Here is a 19,991-nt window from a genome sequence, read left to right on the forward strand (position 1 = left end):
TGTTTTGGCTTTCTAGTAGAAATTTTAAAGATCTGAAAACTTTTAAGCAAGAACTGTTCAATAATTATTTGAGGTCAGAGAGAATAAATCTGAAAGCAAGTTGTTCAGTACAAGTTGGATAGCAAGATGGTGACTGTTGTGTAAAAATAACTGTTCTAAGGGAGAAAAAACATTTTATTTATTTTTTAGAATTCCATAAGCAATCCACTGAATTTCTAGTCAAAAGGGATCAGGATAACAAAAGGAAAAATATTAAATCTGATAAAATTTTTGAAACTCCCTAAGCAAAGGAGGTACCAGGATAAAAGTATTTCATAATATGAGAATGGAACGATGACATTTATAAATCATTGATTTTATGAGTCTATATGTTTTTCAGTAATCGAGAATAACAGTTGCTTTTAAGAGAATTGTATGTATAGATGCCTTGTAAAATCAAAACAATAATGCCAAGACACAGCAATCTGTTCCTAAATGTTGCTATGGTCTTATGGTTAATAGTAACATCTATTTGGATACTGAACTCCACTGTGTAATGATTAAAGTAATTTTTCTCAGATACTGAGTCTGTTAAACAGGAATAGAAAATACTTTGTGGAAATGCAACTAAGAAATTACACAAAGCTTGATAGTTTCTGTATTAGTAATCTGTCTATTTTTAGTGTTTTAGCCTTCAGGCAGAGAAGCAATCATTACAGTCTTCAGAACTGTAGCTACAAGCATGATCTCTTTAAGAATCTTGCAAAACTCAAAAGTTAGGAAAATCTTGGATTTACTTGCAGTCTATGTGAAATTGTTGCTTTGCCTTTGTGCAGTGTTTTTGATACAATGCTATTTCTTGTGACTTGTGCCCTGATTTCGTTTGCTAGTACAAGGCATCTTTTGTTTCAAAGAAAACCTTGCGGTTAATTTTCTGCTAGGTCTTTTCATGAAAAAGGAAGGTCACGGCTTACAGCATTTGCATTGTCACTGCAAAGGACTGTACAAACTGTTCCATGTGGACCAGGATGTGTCTATGATTAATGTAACACTTGCTACATGCTCTTTACAGTAGTATTTTCGTTTTTACAATTTCAGTACCCTATGTGTGTTATTTAGGCACTTGTGTAAGATAAAAATCACATTTTGAGAAGGAATTGCAAAGTTCCCATAATTAATTCATCTTTAATTAGCATGAAGCGAAGATCAAGTTTAAAGACGCTGAAATGTTGGAAAGAATGTTCTTTACAGCTGGTGTTACCATCAATTTAATAGTAAAATAGTATGGTATTATGTGAGACTTTTATGCATTCTCATCTGCGATTATCAGTACCAAGTACAGATGCAGATTTTTACTTACTGCTTTACCCACATGGTTCTTTGTCTTAAATATTTTAGTTTGTGGGCATGATACAGTTATTTGACATTTCACAATTTGTCCTTTGTTTGCATGCAGCGAGGAGTTATGGGCGAAGACGAGGTAATTCACTTCTGTTTGTTACAGTTCAATTAATTCTGATCTGTTACTGATCATTATGATTAATCCAGATTATTGACTATAATTGTTTATCTGCATGTTATCTTAGTTTGGGGAAGATGGAGGGTGTGAGGGAAGGAGGAGTACAGTCTGGATTGTTGCAATCATTGTTCCCTTACAGTCTGAATTGCAAATCCTTTAATCTGTTAAAAAACTGCAGTTCTAATTGTGATTCGTTCATGCTAATGGCTACTGCTTGCAGTCATTGCCTCCTTTAAAAGTATACAGTTTGTTAGTTTTCCTAACTCCTTTTGCTTCTGTAGAAGCAGTAGTGTACAGAGCAAAAGCTAAAAGCCTTTGATAAACTTAGCCAGAAATCTAGTAGGCTGCTCTTAGAAGTAGTAAACAGATCTTCATAGTATAAGCCAATATGTGCTCACTAACCTTGAAAAAGCTTTACTATTTTAACTATGCTAGGATGTGACCTCAAGTTGTTATAAAAGACCACATAAAACATGAAAGAACAAAAAATTTACTAAAATCTTTGGTAGCTTCTGGTATTCACCACATACATACCAGTTCATGTGTCTGTCTTGGTCTCTGCATTGGTTCATAACCTAGTGCTTAGTAGCTGTGATCTAGAGAGGGATGATGTTGCAGATCATGGCCAGTGGATGTAACACTACAATCATTTTGACATTTCCTGCTAGATTCTGCTTATTTTTTTACTGTCATGAAACAAAAATAAACAAGTGTTTAGAGAGACATATCCATTTTATTCATAGTCATCAGAAGAAATTTGAAAACTTACTGAAATGGAAAAGCAAATTACCTTTTTGCTTTCTTTATCTGACAGACATTTAGAAGTGAAGAGGATGGATAGGAAAGTAGTAAGAGTCATGTAGACTATGGTACTCTGAAAGTGTTTATCCATTGTCCTTCATGTCACCTTAGTTCTCAGAGGAGCTACAGTGCTTTTGGCAAACCTTTACCCACATTAAAGTAAAACTGAGCTCTCTGGTATCACTTCAGAACATGTTCTGCTGGTTTTATTTGTAAAGAACAATTCTCATTGTTCTTAGATTTTAACATGGGTCTTTGGGTAAAAATAAATTATTGTGAGGGTTATTCTGTGACTGTTTTCGCTGTTATATGCTTGTCTATATTGTAAGTTTTATTGTTTAAGAAGCACTTACTATAAACCAAGCTAAATTGCAGTAATTTTAGATTAAAGATATGGAGAATAACTCTCCTATATTAGTGGAATGTCATAAAAATTCCACTTTGCAGTTTCCTGCAGATTCCTGCAATATTAATCTTATTTCTTCCATTATGCACTTTTTCCTGTCACTGTCATTACAGCTCCATCTTATCCATCATCCGTTGCATCCAACTTACTTTGGTTGCTCAAAAAAATCTTACCACTTGTTCATACACATCTTTAAGATTTGATCGTTCTTACTTCTCCTCATAACTAAAATTCAAATCTTCATTATGCAGCTGCTACTATCTTATACATTCAATCTTGCTTTTCTCATGCCTATATAGTTGATATACAAGAGGAATCTGCTGGCCTGCAGCTATGTTAGCTTTGTGTCTCCATTTTTTGCTCACTTTTCTGTCCCATTGAGCACCAGCTACATGCTTCCACTTTCTAAGGTGACTCTGCTGATCTGTTGCAGACCTGTTGAATGTGTCCTTACAAGACAAGCACCTCTTGCTCCCCGCTAGTCATTCTTAAACATGCCTATTGCCAATCCTAATGGAAAGGAAAGCCTACGACAGCTTTCTGCATTTGCTGTACTCCTCTCCATCAGATGCCTGCTGAAGATACAGATATGCCACCATAAAAATGATATAGTTAACAATCTTTGTTACTTGGTACAATCCTGTAGTCCTGCTTTTAATTTTGTGCTCCTCGTGATACTTTGATATTTGGTTGTTTTATATCATCCTCTGCTTTCATTCAGGTTTTTTTGTTGAGATACCACATCAGGGTCAATAGGCATTACCATAACAAAAGTTATTGGTCATAATATTTGCTGTCCCTTTTCCATACTTGTCTTCTAACCACCTGATTCATAGGTGGTCTTCTGGAAATGAAGGGCTTTCCTACTGCTCTCACTCCCAGCTGGTCAGCAATGAATCTGCTGATATTCCTACCAGACTTTTACTGGGAACGTTTCCCCGAGTGGGGAGAATTAAAGACTGCAGTATTGCTCACAGCCAAGGTACTGCAGACTCAGCTGTCGGGGATCTACTGGTCCTGCCTGTGGGTTTTCAGTGGATGAATCTGGAAGAAGTTGTCTATTTAAGATGAAAGACTAGCTTGCTTCTCAAAAGTGTGAGACGTTGGGTTTTGGTTTGGCTTTCTTGCTTCTCTTGGGAAAACAGTTGTATTAATAATTACTTTTTAAATGAGCAGCAACCAGGAAAACTGGTGTTTCAGAAGAAACGATGATGTGGACTGTTCTGTGTTACAAATTCTTTCTTTTGGGGCTTTCTGCAGTTAGAAGACTGACTTCTTTGAAACTGTCATTAATCTTAAAGTTGCTGACTAAAGCAATAAAAAATTGAATACACCAAGATAAATATCCTGGCTGCCTTTTTTTTTTTTTTTTTTTTTGTAAATATGAAATAGGGAAGAAGTGCATGGGACAGAATTACCATATTTTCACTTCCCTCTGTCCTCCAAGTGTCTTTTTGGGTCATACTGCATTTGCAAAGCCATCCTGTGAACTTCTCAGATTTTACACTTCCTTTTCAAAGTAACAGTAAACTCACTGGAGATTACTGCATGTTAGGAATCACCACAAGGCTTCCCTCCAAAACTGTGGTAAATTGAGAGTGAGAAGGATAAAACAGCATTGTGACTCATTTTTCAAATGTTACATTTTGCACATTTACTAAGACTCTATTTTACTTTCTCATAAATTGAATATATTCTTATGTTAGCAGCCTCCAATACCTTCAGAAATGCGTTTGACACTTGTTGTGATCGTGATGTTTCTGTTTCCCTGTTAAATTAAAATTTGAGGGTTTTAGACACACTGTAGTCATTCAGGTGGGGGAAGTTATCAGTTTAACTTAAAGCTAAACCAAAGGCAGACTAACAAAACTCACTTAAGCAATCTGTAATATTTTCTTTCCATAAATAAGACCCTTTAATTAAAACAAAATTACTACTCTTCTACTGGATGCAGCAGAGCAATACCATATAATGTAATATGAATTATTACACTTCAGCTTGCAATCTTGAAATTCCATTTTGAAGTTTAATGCATTTCTTCATTATTCTAATTTTTCTTTAAACTAATGTCAACTTTCCTAATATCTTGGTATTTTCATTTTGACTCTCCAGACTGCTATTCCCCCATTCCCTAAAGTTACATAACCATGTACTGCCACAAAATTATTTTAATGTACATTATTATCTTTTCCTTTTAAGGCCGTTCTTCCCTCTTCCCAATAGATGATGGCTTGCTGGATGATGGTCACAGTGATCAAGTTGGAGTCTTGAATTCCCCTACCTGCTATTCAGCTCATCAGAACGGAGAACGAATTGAGCGTTTTTCTCGGAAAGTGTTCGTTGGAGGTCTTCCACCGGATATTGATGAAGGTCAGCTGCCTGAAAACCAAGCAAACTAAGTTTGGAGGGAGAGACAAAAAGGTCATGAAAAACCTGACTTAAGTAGTAAAAACAAACCACTCAGCAAAATATCTTTGTGCAAAAGGCTGTAACTATATGTTCATTATGTAAGTTGATGGGATTGTTGAGCTTGGTTATCATCTCTTGGTTTTGGGATGGTGCAGTTGTTTCTGATTCTGCACTTGCAGGTTACAGTTACATGTAATGCCTGGAGTGCATGCTCCTGCTTGAATATTCCTTTCAAATGCATCTTAGTCCTACTCTATCTGTGCCTGCTTTATTCTGTATTCATCGGAAATTTCCGTTTGTAAATGAATTTCATATTCTATTTTACTATTACCTGAAGAACTCAGCAGTGGTATAGAAAGGTTAATGTTATTGCTGATGAGAAATAGAGGAACTTAGGCAGAGCAAGGTCAAGCAGCAGAGCACTCTTGATGTGTTGAACAGAGACTACAGAAACTTAGATTGTTAAGCAGTTGAAATTTCTTTGTACACTATTGGTGATTTGAAGTAATTGTGCTGTTTTATATGAGGTTTCTTCTGTGCAGATAAATGTAAATTGCATGTTAACTTTCTAATGAAAATAGAAGTCCGTTTTGGAAGTTCATGGTAATCCTAGAATAATGTGCAATCCAAATAAGCTGACTGCATTTGATTAACTTTCAGACATGGAAAGATCAGATTTTGGTTCCATTTTCATTGAGATGCTCTCCTACAATGTACTAAGTGATTTATCTTATACTTCAGCACAGTTGCCTATAATCCAAATACTAAACAAAAACACAGGGAAATATATCTTATTTCTTTCCTCCATGTTTATATGATAACAGCAGGATATGACTGAAAGAAATAAGGCATACTTGTGTTTGAGTTGCTGCTTTTATTGAGTATTTTTTGCTCATGGCCAAATTTTTTCCAGTCGGTGACATGTTGGTGTGGCTGGAATAGAAAGAACTCATAAAATTGTGCAAGGGGCATAGTAGATCTTGCAACAAGGCTATTCATGGTTGTTGGAAGCACCTCTGAAGAGACCATTTAAATTTTCTGTCTCTTATACATGCATGGTGTCTGCTACAGGGCAGGTATCCTATATCTATTTCCTATATATGGGAAACTGCCAGCATGTTAATTGTGGTGTTACTTGGTATATAAATACCTACTTACAAAGTTGTGAAGTGTACATCACTAGACAGTAAACTGATTTGATTTCATTCAAAACAGATTCTGATTTGAATTTAAGGAAGTACTACTACACAAGTTTTCACAAATATCTTTAGTTGCCCATATGCTTCTCAATGCTCTTTTTTTTAAGCAATAAGATTATAAGATTTAATCTTTAAATATAAGATTAAATCGCCAGAAATAGGTTGTGTAAATACTAACACTTTGGAAAATGTGTTTATTTTAAGTTTCTTGTTTATGAAACTTGTAAATTTTGTTCTGGTTTTTTTTTTTTTTCCCCATGTCAACCTTTGCTAGAAAAACAAGTCTTTGCTTAATAATATTTTTTCATTGAGTCATGCCATTTACTTTAATTGCAACTATTGTACATATTTTTAGATGAAATTACTGCCAGCTTCAGACGATTTGGGCCCTTGGTAGTAGACTGGCCTCACAAAGCAGAGAGCAAGTCCTATTTTCCACCAAAAGGTAAGAGAGTTAGAAGGTTTTGACCTGTCACTGAGTGCAAGTCTAGCTCTGGGAAACTATCTCATCTTTTTTCCAAAGGGTATAATGTAGAACAGTTAAATCTGTTGTTTCAGTGCAGGTCCAGGTATGGTTCCTTTACATACTGAGTCTAAAACCTGTTGTTTTGTTACTGAGCCTGATGAGGTCAACACTCTGTTGTTGCATGTATCATTGATCATCAGCTCTGTATTTGCATTTCTGTCTAGTTTCCAAAAATGAATTTTGATCAAATTTTTAAAGACAAAATCTTAGATAAATTTTCTCCTAGGGAGTTAAAGGCAGGATGCAAAAGGATGCATTTGCTTATTCTGTCAAGATAATCAAATACTGTGCGTCTTTCACTTTTAGGATGTGAACTTCCTGTTAAAGCTCTAATCTTTTTTAATAAATTATTAAATATTGATAATTTTTTCAAACTATTTCTGGTGTTGCTGTTAGATTTTTTTTTACTATTACTTACAAAGTGTTGGAAAAGCCATTCTGTAGGTTAAGTAGTTAAATTGTGTAGGGATATCTCTGTACATGTACAGTCATGTATTGTTACTTATAAAATAAATGCAGAAGTGTGATCTAGACATGAAAGCAATGCAGAGGTTATTGATTTTGTAGAGAATGCAGCAATTTATCCCATCTGTGGAAGTGACAAATGTAGGTAAAGTTCTTTTGTAAACTGATTCTTTATTTATCTGTTCATCTATGCTGGAGAAAAGACAGGATTATTATTCCCAATGGGCCCTCTAAAGAGTGGGAAATGGAATTGAAAGCATTTGAATAGCATTTATGGATGCTACATGGAAATCCTCAGACAAACAAAGAGACTTTGGCTTTTTTGATTGTCAGCCCAGCACACAAAGCTACTGTCAAGTTAAATTTGATTATCTTAAAGAGTGCATCTCTCTTCATAAATTACCAAGAGAAATTCCCAAGGAACTCTTTGAAGAAGATGCATCTCACAGAGTCTGTGATGAATATATAGAAGACAGAAGATGTAATATATCCTTACCTGAAAGGAATGGTTTCTGGCATTCGTTTCCAAGGAGATAGTCCTATATCAGCATCTGAACATCTTAAGGATGTATTTCCAGACTTCCTTATTTGATAAAGCTTTTTGATATAGTTGGGTTGTGTTTATAATTACCACAGTAAGGAAAAAAACCCAAACTGTGTTGTAAGCAGAGCTTCTTAAAGGCAGAGAATGCAAATAGAACTTCAGTGTGCTGATCTAATTAATTCAGGAAACATTTCAACCTAAGTGCTAAGTTGATTTCCCATTATTAACGATGCTTACTTGAAAAATAAAAGCATTTACTGTTCTTCTATCTTAATACATCAGCCTAATTTTCAGTTTGCTGCATTATTCACTATTTTTTGTATGTAGCCTAACACATTTAAAGTACACTGTGGATTTCTCTTTGTAAATACTCTGGAAACGCACAACTGCTGAATACTGCTGTATATATCTCTTTTGTTCAATGCAATACATATGACCCATGATTATTTTGTAGAAGAATTTCATTAAAAATGTCTTTCCTTAGTACTACTTGTGTGGACAGACAAGAACCATGTGTCCATATATTGATAAGATGTCTGAAATGGCTAAGGATAGGCAAAATAAAACTTTGAGATCAATCAGTAATTACCAGTTGAGAAATATATACTATGTTAGTTCAGGGAATTAATGTTTTTTATTGTTTCTAGTCTCCATTTTCTAAATTGTCACTCTGCATGAAATCAGTTCAGTGTCTATATTTTTCTTTGTTCAGTTTCATTAGAGATTTGCCATAGTATTGGTTTCCAAAGGTATCTCAGAATTAGGGCATTCTGGACTGATTCATGTAAGTCTTCTCTGTGGTGAAAAGATGCAGCCTGTTTTGCTGGTTTGTTTTTTTTGGGGTTTTTTTTTTTTTTTTTTTTACTGTTCAGTTTTCCAGGCTGTGTTTCCTTCCAAGCTCTCTGCTTACAGAAGGTCCTGAGGGAAGGCCAAGTTCATAATAAGTGCTTCCTTGCTGAAAGAAATTCAGAAAGTGTCTTGATCCATCAAGGCTGGCTGCCTCCTGAGAAACACCAACTGCTTGTTCTTAACTAATTGCATTTTGTGTTGGTTCACCACAAAATTAGACCCAAGCATAACAGGAATTTTTACAACTTTACACTGATCTTACAAGGAAGCTCTGTTCTGAAAAAAACCCTCAGTTGAGCTCAAAGTTCAAAGTCTGTAACAGTGATCTGCCAATTGTAATGTAGAATTCCTTCCTTTCTGAGTTGCCACTGTTTATCATAACTCATGTTATTACGTAGCTGGCAAATACACTTATTTATGAAACAATACACATGTCCAAAGTGACTTGCCGGGTTGAGGACTCCTCCTTGTGATAACAGAGTTCTAAAAGAAATGGTGCCATGAAGGTATGGAAATTCAAAAAATGCTTTCCAAAATATGTCCAGTTGTTTGAGTCCTCTGTACTATTTATAGTCTGTCTCAGAGGATAATATGATTTAAACAGGACATTATCCCCAGCCTTTTCTAACTGGTTGTTTCTGCTGCCTTGTATCACAACAGTTGTGCAGTAGCTTTTTTCTTCAAGGTTCCCAGTTGCTAACTTGGAGCTGACTAGCTGAAAAACTCAGGTTGGAAATATTTTGCTTCTAGTTTCAGAAGCAAAACACAAGGTCCATACAAGTTCAGTTGAACTTGTTAGCAGCTAATTTGATCACACTGACTAGGATCAAACTCGGGATTCAAGCAAGCGACTGTAGGTATCTTCATGTGTGATTAGTGTCTAAGCTTCCTTTAATCAATGTGAATCTGGCCAGTACAGCCAGTGAAGTATAGAGGGCAATTCAGGTCACTGTAACATAAGCACATTGAGCTTGATTCATTTTACCCAGACTGAGGATATCTAAGAGACTAGATACATGGGTCTCACAAATACAGTGCAGCACCACTTTTTTTCACTTCACATGTGTTTTGGAGTTTATTCTCCATCAAAGATGACTAAATAAAAAACTGAAAGATGGGTTATGTAGATCTGTTGTCTGTATTAACCTGCAGCTGGGACCGATTCTTTCTCATTTAAGTTAAGGTGCAGCATTCTCTAGGCAATTGCACTATACTGAGGCCATTTATTTTCCTCTGTGGAGAGTTTGTCAGGACAGTGGAGGAACCAGAATCCCAACACAAAATACCACTGCAGTCACTAGCACGTCACTACATGGCAGCAATGATTTTCTTGACTCCTCCTCTAAGCTATTAGTAACAGGAATTAGCTGGAGGTTGATAGAACCTCAAGCTGCTCTCTGATTTCTACACAGACTATGCATAACAAGAAGCATCATTTCTCCCTCTGGCAAATTTTCATATTGCTGTGAAATAAAGAGGGTTTTTTCCTTGCTCAGAAAATCATGTTAGAATGAATCTAGTCTTGAATGCCCTGCTTTTGATTTGTTCTTTATATATTGAATACCAAAAAATGAAAACTTTTAATTTGGTAGGACTCTTCAAATAGCAAGGCTTTTCAAACTTACCTGATGGGCTTTCTGCTCACCAATCCATCTCTTAAGTGAGCATTGTAAATCATTGAAGATCTAGAGCTGTGGAGCAAAACTACAGACAGACTAATTTGGTGGTACAGGCTTTATCCTAACTTGTCTTCAGAGGGGAGTAGTACAGCTGAGCTCATGACACAAGGCTTTCTGAGGCTTTTAATTAAGTGGGATAAACCAAGACATGAGTACATATTTTTCAGATGAGGCTGAGAAGGCAGTATTAACATACGGCTTTGCTATTGCTTTCCTTTCCATGTCAGGAGTGGTAGTATGAAGTGACCCTGAGATTAGCTCAGTTGTTTAGAGCACGGGGGTAATAACAATCCAAATTGTGGCTTCATTCCCTATATGGGCCATTCACTTAAGAGATAGACTTTGTGTGTTCCATCCAACTCAGAATATTCTGGGAAATCTGTAATAGACCTTATCACCTTTCAGTTCTTGTACTTGAATTTTCTATCTTTTTGCAAGTCGCTGCAGTTAAGCATATTAATAGCTGAAGACATAAAGGTGGTAAATTATATGGAGGCACTTAACAACCTTGTGTATCTGGAGCTATATGGCAGTACCTTTGAACTTGATTAGGAGAAGAACTGATGAAAAATCAGTATCTGGGGAGTCTTTGTATGTCTGATTCCTCAGACAGGATCATGTGCAATTAACCCTCCCTTTGATTAATCAAGTTTTTACACTCCCATCATTCTTGTACTGAGCTCTCTGTTCAAACTGGAACGTGTGCCTGGCTTCTGACCAGGTAAGGACAGTTACATGCAGCTTATCTGGCCCGTGCCTGTTGGCACATGCCCTCATTCACTGAGGTTTGCATGGGTAGTAAGTGGATTTTAAATTCTATGAAAAATAGTGAAATATACCCCCATTAAAACAGATTTTGAATCTAAATTATTATTGATTAAGCTTAAGATAAACAGCTCATCATTAAAAAAATTACGGTTCAGCAGTGACAAATGGACTTTACAAGAAAATACTTCAGCCCAAGTCCAAAGATTCCCTATGGCATATTTGTTATGAAACTAAGTAAGATTTACATAAAAATATAGAATACATAAAATCCTGTCATGTGTCCCTTTTATGTAACTGTGATAGGACTGTAGTTTGAGGGGTAAGAAATAAGGTACAGCTTATTAGAAAGACCAGTATAGACCTTACAGGTTTTTTTTTTAAATACAGTTGTTATTCCCACGTCTAAAATCAGTTGTGCATTGTTAATTGTTAATCCAATTTTACATTGTTAATGCACTGGTTCTTTAATGGTCTTCAAGATACACCCTACCACCTTTACCTTGATAACCTACAGTGTCTGTTTGCCATAAGAAGAGGCTGGTATTTAATTAGCTTCTCTCAGAAATGCAGCAAGACTTCCAGAAGGCTTGGTAATGCATCCATGGTCCCTTTCCCTAAGCCCCCTCTAGAGCAGCTGATCCAGCATTTACTTCTCCATCAGTCATAAAACATAACCATGTGAAAATTCTTAACTTGGTAGTAGTGACAGAAAGAAATGTGCGTTATGGTTTCTTTTAAGTTTGTTTTAGTATACGACCCTAATTATGCTATTGGGTTATTTGTAAAGTAACAAATTTAGTGTATCTCATACTGTAACTGTGAAAGTAATGTGTCAGGTTCTTTGCTTGTCCGTTTGGTTTTATGTAGCCTTAAATAAGCATTTTAATTCTCTCTTTTTTTTTTTTTTTTTTTTTTTTTAAGTATTTGAAAGGTTTGCTGGGTCGCTTATGTAATAAAATACTTTGATCTAATCTCCAGAATAGAGATTAGTCCTTTGTGCCAAGTCGGATTTTCATTGTATAATGCCCATTGCCGCCAGTGCGTGATGTTTAGCCTAGACTTCCAGTGCATGATGTCTTCCAGGGCAGACATGTTTGCTTTTATTTGGTTATTAGTCTCTTCTGACAATTATTTTACAGATAGAATTTCTGTTAATTATGGCAATATAGTACATAATTAAAGAAGATGACTGATATGAGTTTGACTTTGTCTTACTTTTGTATGGAAAAATGAGTGGCAAAGATGATTCTGTAAAATAAAGATAAGAGAAAATATATCAATGGGTTTGCGGGTTTTTTTCCAGGTTACGCATTCCTCCTGTTCCAAGAAGAGAGTTCTGTTCAGGCCCTGATTGATGCCTGTATTGAAGAAGATGGAAAGCTCTATCTGTGTGTTTCCAGCCCCACTATCAAGGACAAGCCAGTAAGTACACAGTCAGCGGCCTGCAGGCTATGGCTGCCATCTGTCTAAAGCAACACTGGAAATTATGAAGATGAAAAAAAATCAAAAGTGAACTACTTTTGGCAGAGCTCAACATCTGGAACACTTGGATTATTTTTAAATTGTAGTATTTTGAATTAATAGGATTAAAACAAAGCACCTAGACGTGTTACAGTAATGAGGTTATGGCTGATGGATGAACCTATTTCCACACTGTAGTGAAACTTAAAGTAAGATACTAATTTCTTTCCCAATTTAATAGGTTCAGATCCGTCCCTGGAATCTAAGTGATAGTGACTTTGTGATGGATGGTTCACAGCCACTTGATCCTCGGAAAACAATTTTTGTTGGAGGAGTCCCTCGACCGTTAAGAGCTGGTGAGTAGAGTCTGTTGCAATTTTTTAAAGAAAGAAATTATTAGGAATAATTTACACCATGCAAAGCTTTTTACAGTTATGTATGGATAAATACGGATATATATAAATTGAACAGTCTTGGTAGTTTTAACCACAGTACAATATTCACGTATTCTTAAGTTTCACTACTGTTGGTTTTGGCCATAAATCACAGTTCGTTGTTGAGATTTACTGGAAAGTATTACCTCTCTACAGCTGTAGCATAAGCTATATCACAAGAGGCATTAAACAAAGAGTTTGGTTTTAAAATAGTGCTATGGAAACGTCTCTGCCCTACTCCATGATTATGAAGTGGTATTTGTACCTGCTTGTCACTGTGCGTTAGCTACTCTGCTGCTGTCACATTACACACACAAACACAGGTGATAGAGTACTTGAAGAAATAGGTATGGAGGAAAAAAGAAGAAATTCAGAGAGCTAGCATAGTCTTTATGGCACAACATTATAGGAGATTGCAGGACTCTTCCTAGACTCTTGCCAGAGGCATGATAGAAAAAAAATAAATGTTTCTATATCTGTGGAATGGTTGAAGTACAGCCTGGACAGTCTGATTTTTCAGGTTGCTTTTACAATAGTTTAGGTGGCTTTCTAGTAAGTAGGTTGCAGTGAATTGTGGAAGTAGAAGCATACAGTGGTTCAAATTCCCTTCATTATTAGAATGACTTCTGGATTTCATCAGTCTTTCATGGTTAGTAATGAATTTTATTCTTAGAGAAAGATGAGCTTTTAGATGAAAGATGTAAGAGAACCAAGAAATAATAGTGCACATTTGGAATACAAAGGATCTTAAATTCTTCTATTTTGGACCTGCAGTACTCAAGCTTTTTTGGTATTTTACTTTTAAGACTGTAATACAAGCTCTGTGAATGAGCGTAAACACAGTATGTTCCTACTACAGATAAACTTTTCCTTAAATTCAGTCCAGTGCTCCATATTACTATGCTGAATGTCTGTGATAAATGTAATGGATGCATTCTTATGCTCAGTTCACAAATGCCCTTTATGTGTGAAAATGAAACTTTTATGGCATTGTGAAATAAGAATAATGACTTCACAAAAGCAGTAAAACTTAAGGAGACTCTTCAAATAGCTATTGAACATCAAGGACTTCTGACACCTCTGTCCTAATACAGAGGACACTAATTCTGAAAAACCAGCATTTCCCACCCCAGAGAATTGCAACTAAATTCAGTATAATCTGGCAGTCAGAGGACTGCCAAGGTATTTGATCTGTAAAATCTGAAATTTTTGTTTCTCTGCACTTCAGTATCTGTGGTAAGTGTAGCACTGTAGAGATAATCAAGTTCTGTGTGGCTGATGAAAGGATGCTAACTACATCTTCAAATTCAAGTAGGACATAGAGCATTAGGACAGCCAGAGGACATGGACCAAGGAATTTGTGGCATGAGGATCTGTTATATACAGCATGTATTCCAATGCTTACCCAAAACCTTCTGCTGTAATCCTTTGAAGAAAACTACTGTGGAATTTCATTTTCAGGTTGTGAGGAACATACAGTTCCATTGTTCCTTGGATGTATGTACTCACAGCATGAAAGATCTGTCTGCTGAGTAATTAATAGCTTATTTTATATTATTTCTTTAATATTTTTAATCTTATTTCTGTTTCATTGGCTCCTGCAAAATTAATAATTAAAATTCACCTTTCTAGTATTTTTAGGCATGAGCATACTAAGTTTGTATTGTAAGAGTAGTTTGAATAAACGCTGTTTTGTTTCTTCCTAGTGGAATTGGCTATGATCATGGACCGTCTCTATGGTGGAGTTTGTTATGCAGGAATTGACACTGACCCTGAGCTGAAATACCCAAAAGGTGCTGGACGTGTTGCTTTTTCCAATCAGCAGAGTTACATTGCTGCCATCAGTGCTCGGTTTGTTCAACTTCAGCATGGCGATATTGATAAACGAGTAAGTTACACAGGAATTTAGAAAAAGAGTTTTGCTCTATTAAGAAACTTCGCAGAGCGTGGTAGCATTGCGTATGATTTGCTGTCAAGTCAGCTTCTACTTTTTTTTTTTTTTTTTTCATTAATGTAACTCCACAACTTTCAGAAGTATGCCTGGATGCCCCCGAATGAGCAGCATGTTTCCACAGAGCAGCAGTTTGCTCCTTTGACATATGTTGGACCATATGTTCTTCCCATTCTGGAGTTCCTGGTTTTGTTGTGTATGGGCAAAGGGCTTGAAAATCTTTTTCATGTTCTAATGAAACCAAATACTATGATCTCTGTCATTCATAAGAAGCTCTAGTATTCATTGGCTTCAGATTAGCTTGATACTTACAACTGCCCTTAATTTCAGCCATAATTGTCAGTGCTCAGAAAATTGATCAGGCTTAACACCTAAAATACAAAAGGTCTTATTTTTTCTGCTTGAAAGTCTTCTTGGTACTTACCAATGCATATTTTTATTTGCTAAATGCTTATTCCTAGGAAAATTAAAACTAACTTATATTAAGAAGACTAGTGAACTTCATAACTCCTAATTAGAAGTATAAGAGTAGCAAAGAAAACTCACATCTAAATTACGTCAGTTTTAAGGGTAACTAGTTTTGATGTCAAGAGCAGCAGAGATAGACTGGCATTAATAGGTGTTCTTAAAAAAAAAAAAACTAAGGTCTTATGGGAAGAAGGGTTGAGTAAGTAAAGTAGTTCAAGGTCCAGTCTCCTCTACAGATCAAAGACACAGGAAAAAGAAAGTAGTACAGTTAACAGAAGTCTGCTCTAGGGAGGCAGCATGTGCTTCTCTCCTTTCAAATAGACAGTAATTCAGCTTTATGAATGTGTCTCAAATGTCGCTTGCCTTATCAGCTGAAATCCCCAAACATGGTCCTTCCCAGAGGATGAGTGGGTGTGGATGTGAGTAGTCATCTAGGCTTCAAATCAAGATGTGATGGCTATGTTTTGGTCATGGGATTTCTATCCTTGTGACTCGCAGCTGTCGATGACTTAAAACTGCTTTTTGGATACTTGGGTAACAGAAAAAAATGGCCTTGACATTGGGGTTGGTGGGTGGAAATAAAACTCTTAACCATCTTGCATTTGAGTATTTGGACAAAAATGGAAGTAAAGACCAGAATCCAGAATTTCCTCTAAAGAAATGCTAAATGGGTCATTTAGCTTCAGAATTGAGTATTAGTAAAAGTTTCTTTCAGGAACTGTCGAAAGGGCATTTATCTGTGAAGTCACCTGACTTGAAAATTGGGACATGGACAGTTGGGTCCAATCCAAATTATGTTTCCCTCAAAAGTGGGAGACGTGGACTTCTACCTTGTAAACCATTATCTTGGTTTCTTGTAAACTTTTATCTTGATTTTCCTCTTCCCTTGGGAGTGTCCTTTGCAGTAGAGAGCTGTATGGCAGACTGGCAGTGCCATCTTATAAGAGAAGGCATGATCCTGACTTTGAAGGCTGCAGTTGGACATGAGTTGTTCAGCTGTTCTGTGGTTTTTTGTGATGAGGGCTCTTTGGATGCTGAGCAGGCATCTGAAATGGCAGTGCTTGCTGTTAGCAGAGAAAAGGATGTAGGTTGTTAACAGGTGATGGAACACTGCAGTTCTTAAGGTGGGAAGGACTGCAGGCCTCTTGGAGCTTGGGGGAAAAGAAAAGCCAACACAAAATCTCCAGATACGTGTTCATTGGTTTGAGAGGTTGAAGGGGAAAGGCAGGAAGATTTAGGTTTTCTTTTTAAATATTTAAATTCTTAAAGTTTCTTTTTTGATACAATTTTTGTTCTTTCTTTAGTGTTGCTTTTTTAACACTTGAAAAATTAATTTCTTGACTCAAGTGTTCTCTTAAATTTGAAATTTCCACATTTTTATTACCATCCTCATTTTTTCCTGTTTTAAAAAATGTGTGCTACTCCTGAGGTATTCCACTGGCAAAACACAGCAGTGCCAAATCTTAACTATTTTATTAAACTTGTCTTTAAGCCTCATGATGGGGAGGGTTTATGAACTTCTTTGTTTATATGAGAGGGGGGTTAGTCTATATTTTTTAAGTCATCTTCTTTAATTAAAGCATAAAGTTAATCCTTATTTATATAATTACATATATTTATTACCACACAGTTACTTGCATTACCACCCAGTTATTTGCAGAGTCTTAGAGAGGAGCATCGTTTTAGGGAACATCTTGAATCTTAGCTGGAAGTATGAAAGGCTATTTTCAGAAATAATTTTTTACCTCCATGGAGTTTTTACACTAATGCCTTTTCAGCCTCTGAAAATATTCTGAAATCAGTGTTACTGCTGATTTATACATGAGCAAGCAGTATGTATAAATCTGTAAACCACTAGTTTTGTAAATGAGGATGATAGTTCTACTTTGGGTACTGCCTTCACCTGAGGTGTTTGTGTGTTGGCCAGGAAGGTAATACAGTCTGTATCTCACTGAAGTCCTCGAGGCAGAGCTGTTCTGCCCTTTACCTCAGCACTGCCTTTCCATACCTGTTATATCCAGTTTCTGTAGGTCTGCTGTCCTTTCAGATTCTGTTCATAACCAGTTGTCTGTGTAGAAGTCTTTTTCAATTGCTAAATTTTGCAGTTCACCTGTTTATCCTTCTGAACATTGTCTGTGATCTTAACTCCTTCCTTAACTAAGTTCTCCGTAGCTTCTCTCCACTTCTTTTGATGTGTAGATATATTTAGTTTCTCTAACAGATGTTTTTCTTCAGCAAAGGACTCCTCATCCTATTTTATCATGTATGAAAGCTCAGCTCCAAACATTTATTTGGAGTTTCAACTTACTATTGGTTAAAATACTGTTAACTTCCATACGCCAGCAGTCTGCATCCACATCATGTAATATTTCCATTCCCCAAAGTGTTTCTGTAATATTTTTGAAATCATCTTCGTACTGATCTTGGTGCATTAGTGCACTGAAGCTTGAAATAAATGCTGCTTCATGCTTTCAGTAATTCTGAGGTACAAACACAGTTTTACTGCATAAGGTACCTGTTTCTTGGAAAGTTTGAGTGTAATTGGTGATAAGACAGGTCACTGTAGTGAAATAAGAAGTAGAGCTTGTACTGAATATAGATTACTGGAAGAAGCATACTCTGACATTTCTGAGATGGCCTCTACTTATGAAGCTAAAAACATGAAGCCTACTCAGCTGTAAAACTTCAGGGCTAGGAGCTGGATATGTAAATTTTCTCCTCTGGAGATACATTGAAAAAGTATCATTTTAAAGTTCTTAATATTTCAGGCATATTTTGTCTGAGTGTAGAACATACAGTCAATATCTATATGTAGTGATCTTCTGAGGTATTAGTATCTAAGGAAAAAAGTCTCCTGCAGCAGTGAGGAAAATGTGGAGTACAACAATACATTCCTTAATGACTGCCTCAGCTCATTTTGTGTTTTATTATGAAGTACTTCTTCCTGTCTGATCACAGTCTGTAGCAGTACAGTTATGCAAAGACATAATACATATTTACCACTGGACTCCTGCCATTTTTCCATTCTGGCAGCCAGATAAGTTTGGGAGAGAGAAGCTGTGTAAGACAGGTGTTTGTAGCTGTCTGTAGACTTGCAAAATGGTCTTTTAAAAAATATTTTTAGAATTGTATTGGATACAAATTCCTGTACAGCTCAAAGCTGAAGAAAGAGAAAATAATAGATAACCAGAATTGGTAGGGCTAAATTTTACCATATTTTAAAAATAGCGAGTGAATTTATGGTGAACAGCTCTGCTAAAAGATGGGCATTACAGCTTGCAAAAGTACTTTCAATTTGCACACAAATGTAGTACATGCACAGACACTTGTACTTAAAAAAATTCAAAATTAAAGGGTAGTCTCATACGTTCAGGTATTTTTTGCTAAACAGTGTAGAATTAATTGTCATGTTAATGTCCGGTTAGGAGACCTTTTGTTGTCTTGGAAAAGCTGACCTGGAACAGAGAGGCTAAACAGAGCTGAATTCTCTAGACAGAGAGAATAAAGTAGATATTTATTAAAAGACCTTAAAGGATAGACCATGAGCTGTACAAGAGCCTGGCCAGGGTTACACCTAGGGTGGACCCAAAATGGTCACAAAATGGATGACCAGTCACGAGATCTTACACTACTATAAGTTTTACTCCATTTGCATATTGGGTTTAATAGTCCAATTACAGCTTCAGGTTATGAAGCCCCATCCTTCTTGCTTTCTTTCTTTCTTCAGTCCACCGTTATTTATACTTTTGGGCCTTAAAACTTGTAACAGTTGTCCTTGGTCTCCATCTGGAAAAGGATTTGTTTTGTCTACCTTTTCTGTGGACAGCTTACTGACACTTAATATGAGGCTCTGAACTACACACCTTAGGCAGCACAGAATCTGAAAAATGTGAAAGCAAAAACTTAAGTCATCACTTTGAGTGGTTTGGTTTTCTTCTACACATACATCTCTCATATTGCTTGCAAAGGACACTCTCCCAGGGTAAATTAGTGGAAGTTTCTGATGCAGCTGTTTATTACATGCACAGTGGACTTCTAAAGATCTACCTTGAAGGGTTCTGCAGTATGGATGGGTCTGTAGGTGATAAATGATAACGAGTAATAACTGGTCAGTTATATAAAGGCATTGATGTGACTGATTGCAGACTTCAGGGATATTTTTTTTTTTTTTAAACAGAGAAAAATTAATGCCTTCATACAACTTCCAGTAGAAACAGTTATTAACAGGAACTGTTTCTGTTTCACTCCAACAGGTGGAGGTAAAGCCATACGTGTTGGATGACCAGATGTGTGACGAGTGCCAGGGCGCGCGGTGCGGTGGGAAGTTTGCTCCTTTCTTTTGTGCCAATGTCACTTGCCTGCAGTATTACTGTGAGTTTTGTTGGGCAAATATCCACTCTCGTGCAGGACGTGAGTTCCATAAGCCATTGGTAAAGGAGGGGGCTGACCGCCCACGCCAGATCCACTTCCGCTGGAATTAAACATGGTGAACCAGCATCTACATAAGGAGAGAAGGGTGCATGTGGCTTACTG

The 19,991-nt window shown here is 36.4% G+C and overlaps 1 protein-coding gene across 3 annotated transcripts in view; it reads left to right on the top strand.

Moving 5' to 3' along the window:
* Positions 1–19,991, top strand: part of CPEB2 (cytoplasmic polyadenylation element binding protein 2) — a 51,784-nt gene that overhangs the window by 28,128 nt on the left and 3,665 nt on the right. For 2 of the 3 annotated variants that reach the window (XM_083861226.1, XM_083861228.1), the window contains exons 5-11: positions 1,436–1,459; positions 4,905–5,075; positions 6,669–6,758; positions 12,448–12,566; positions 12,847–12,961; positions 14,746–14,927; positions 19,712–19,991. The exon at positions 19,712–19,991 is cut by the window's right edge and continues 3,665 nt beyond it. In XM_083861226.1, coding sequence (XP_083717352.1) covers positions 1,436–1,459; positions 4,905–5,075; positions 6,669–6,758; positions 12,448–12,566; positions 12,847–12,961; positions 14,746–14,927; positions 19,712–19,939 — 929 coding nt within the window. In that variant the 3' untranslated portion in view covers positions 19,940–19,991. The remainder of the gene's footprint in view (positions 1–1,435; positions 1,460–4,904; positions 5,076–6,668; positions 6,759–12,447; positions 12,567–12,846; positions 12,962–14,745; positions 14,928–19,711) is intronic. The other variant, XM_083861227.1, reaches the window with a different exon arrangement.

The sequence above is a fragment of the Zosterops lateralis genome (genome assembly GCF_965231275.1).
Source record: "Zosterops lateralis genome assembly, chromosome: 5".
NCBI lineage: Eukaryota > Metazoa > Chordata > Aves > Passeriformes > Zosteropidae > Zosterops > Zosterops lateralis.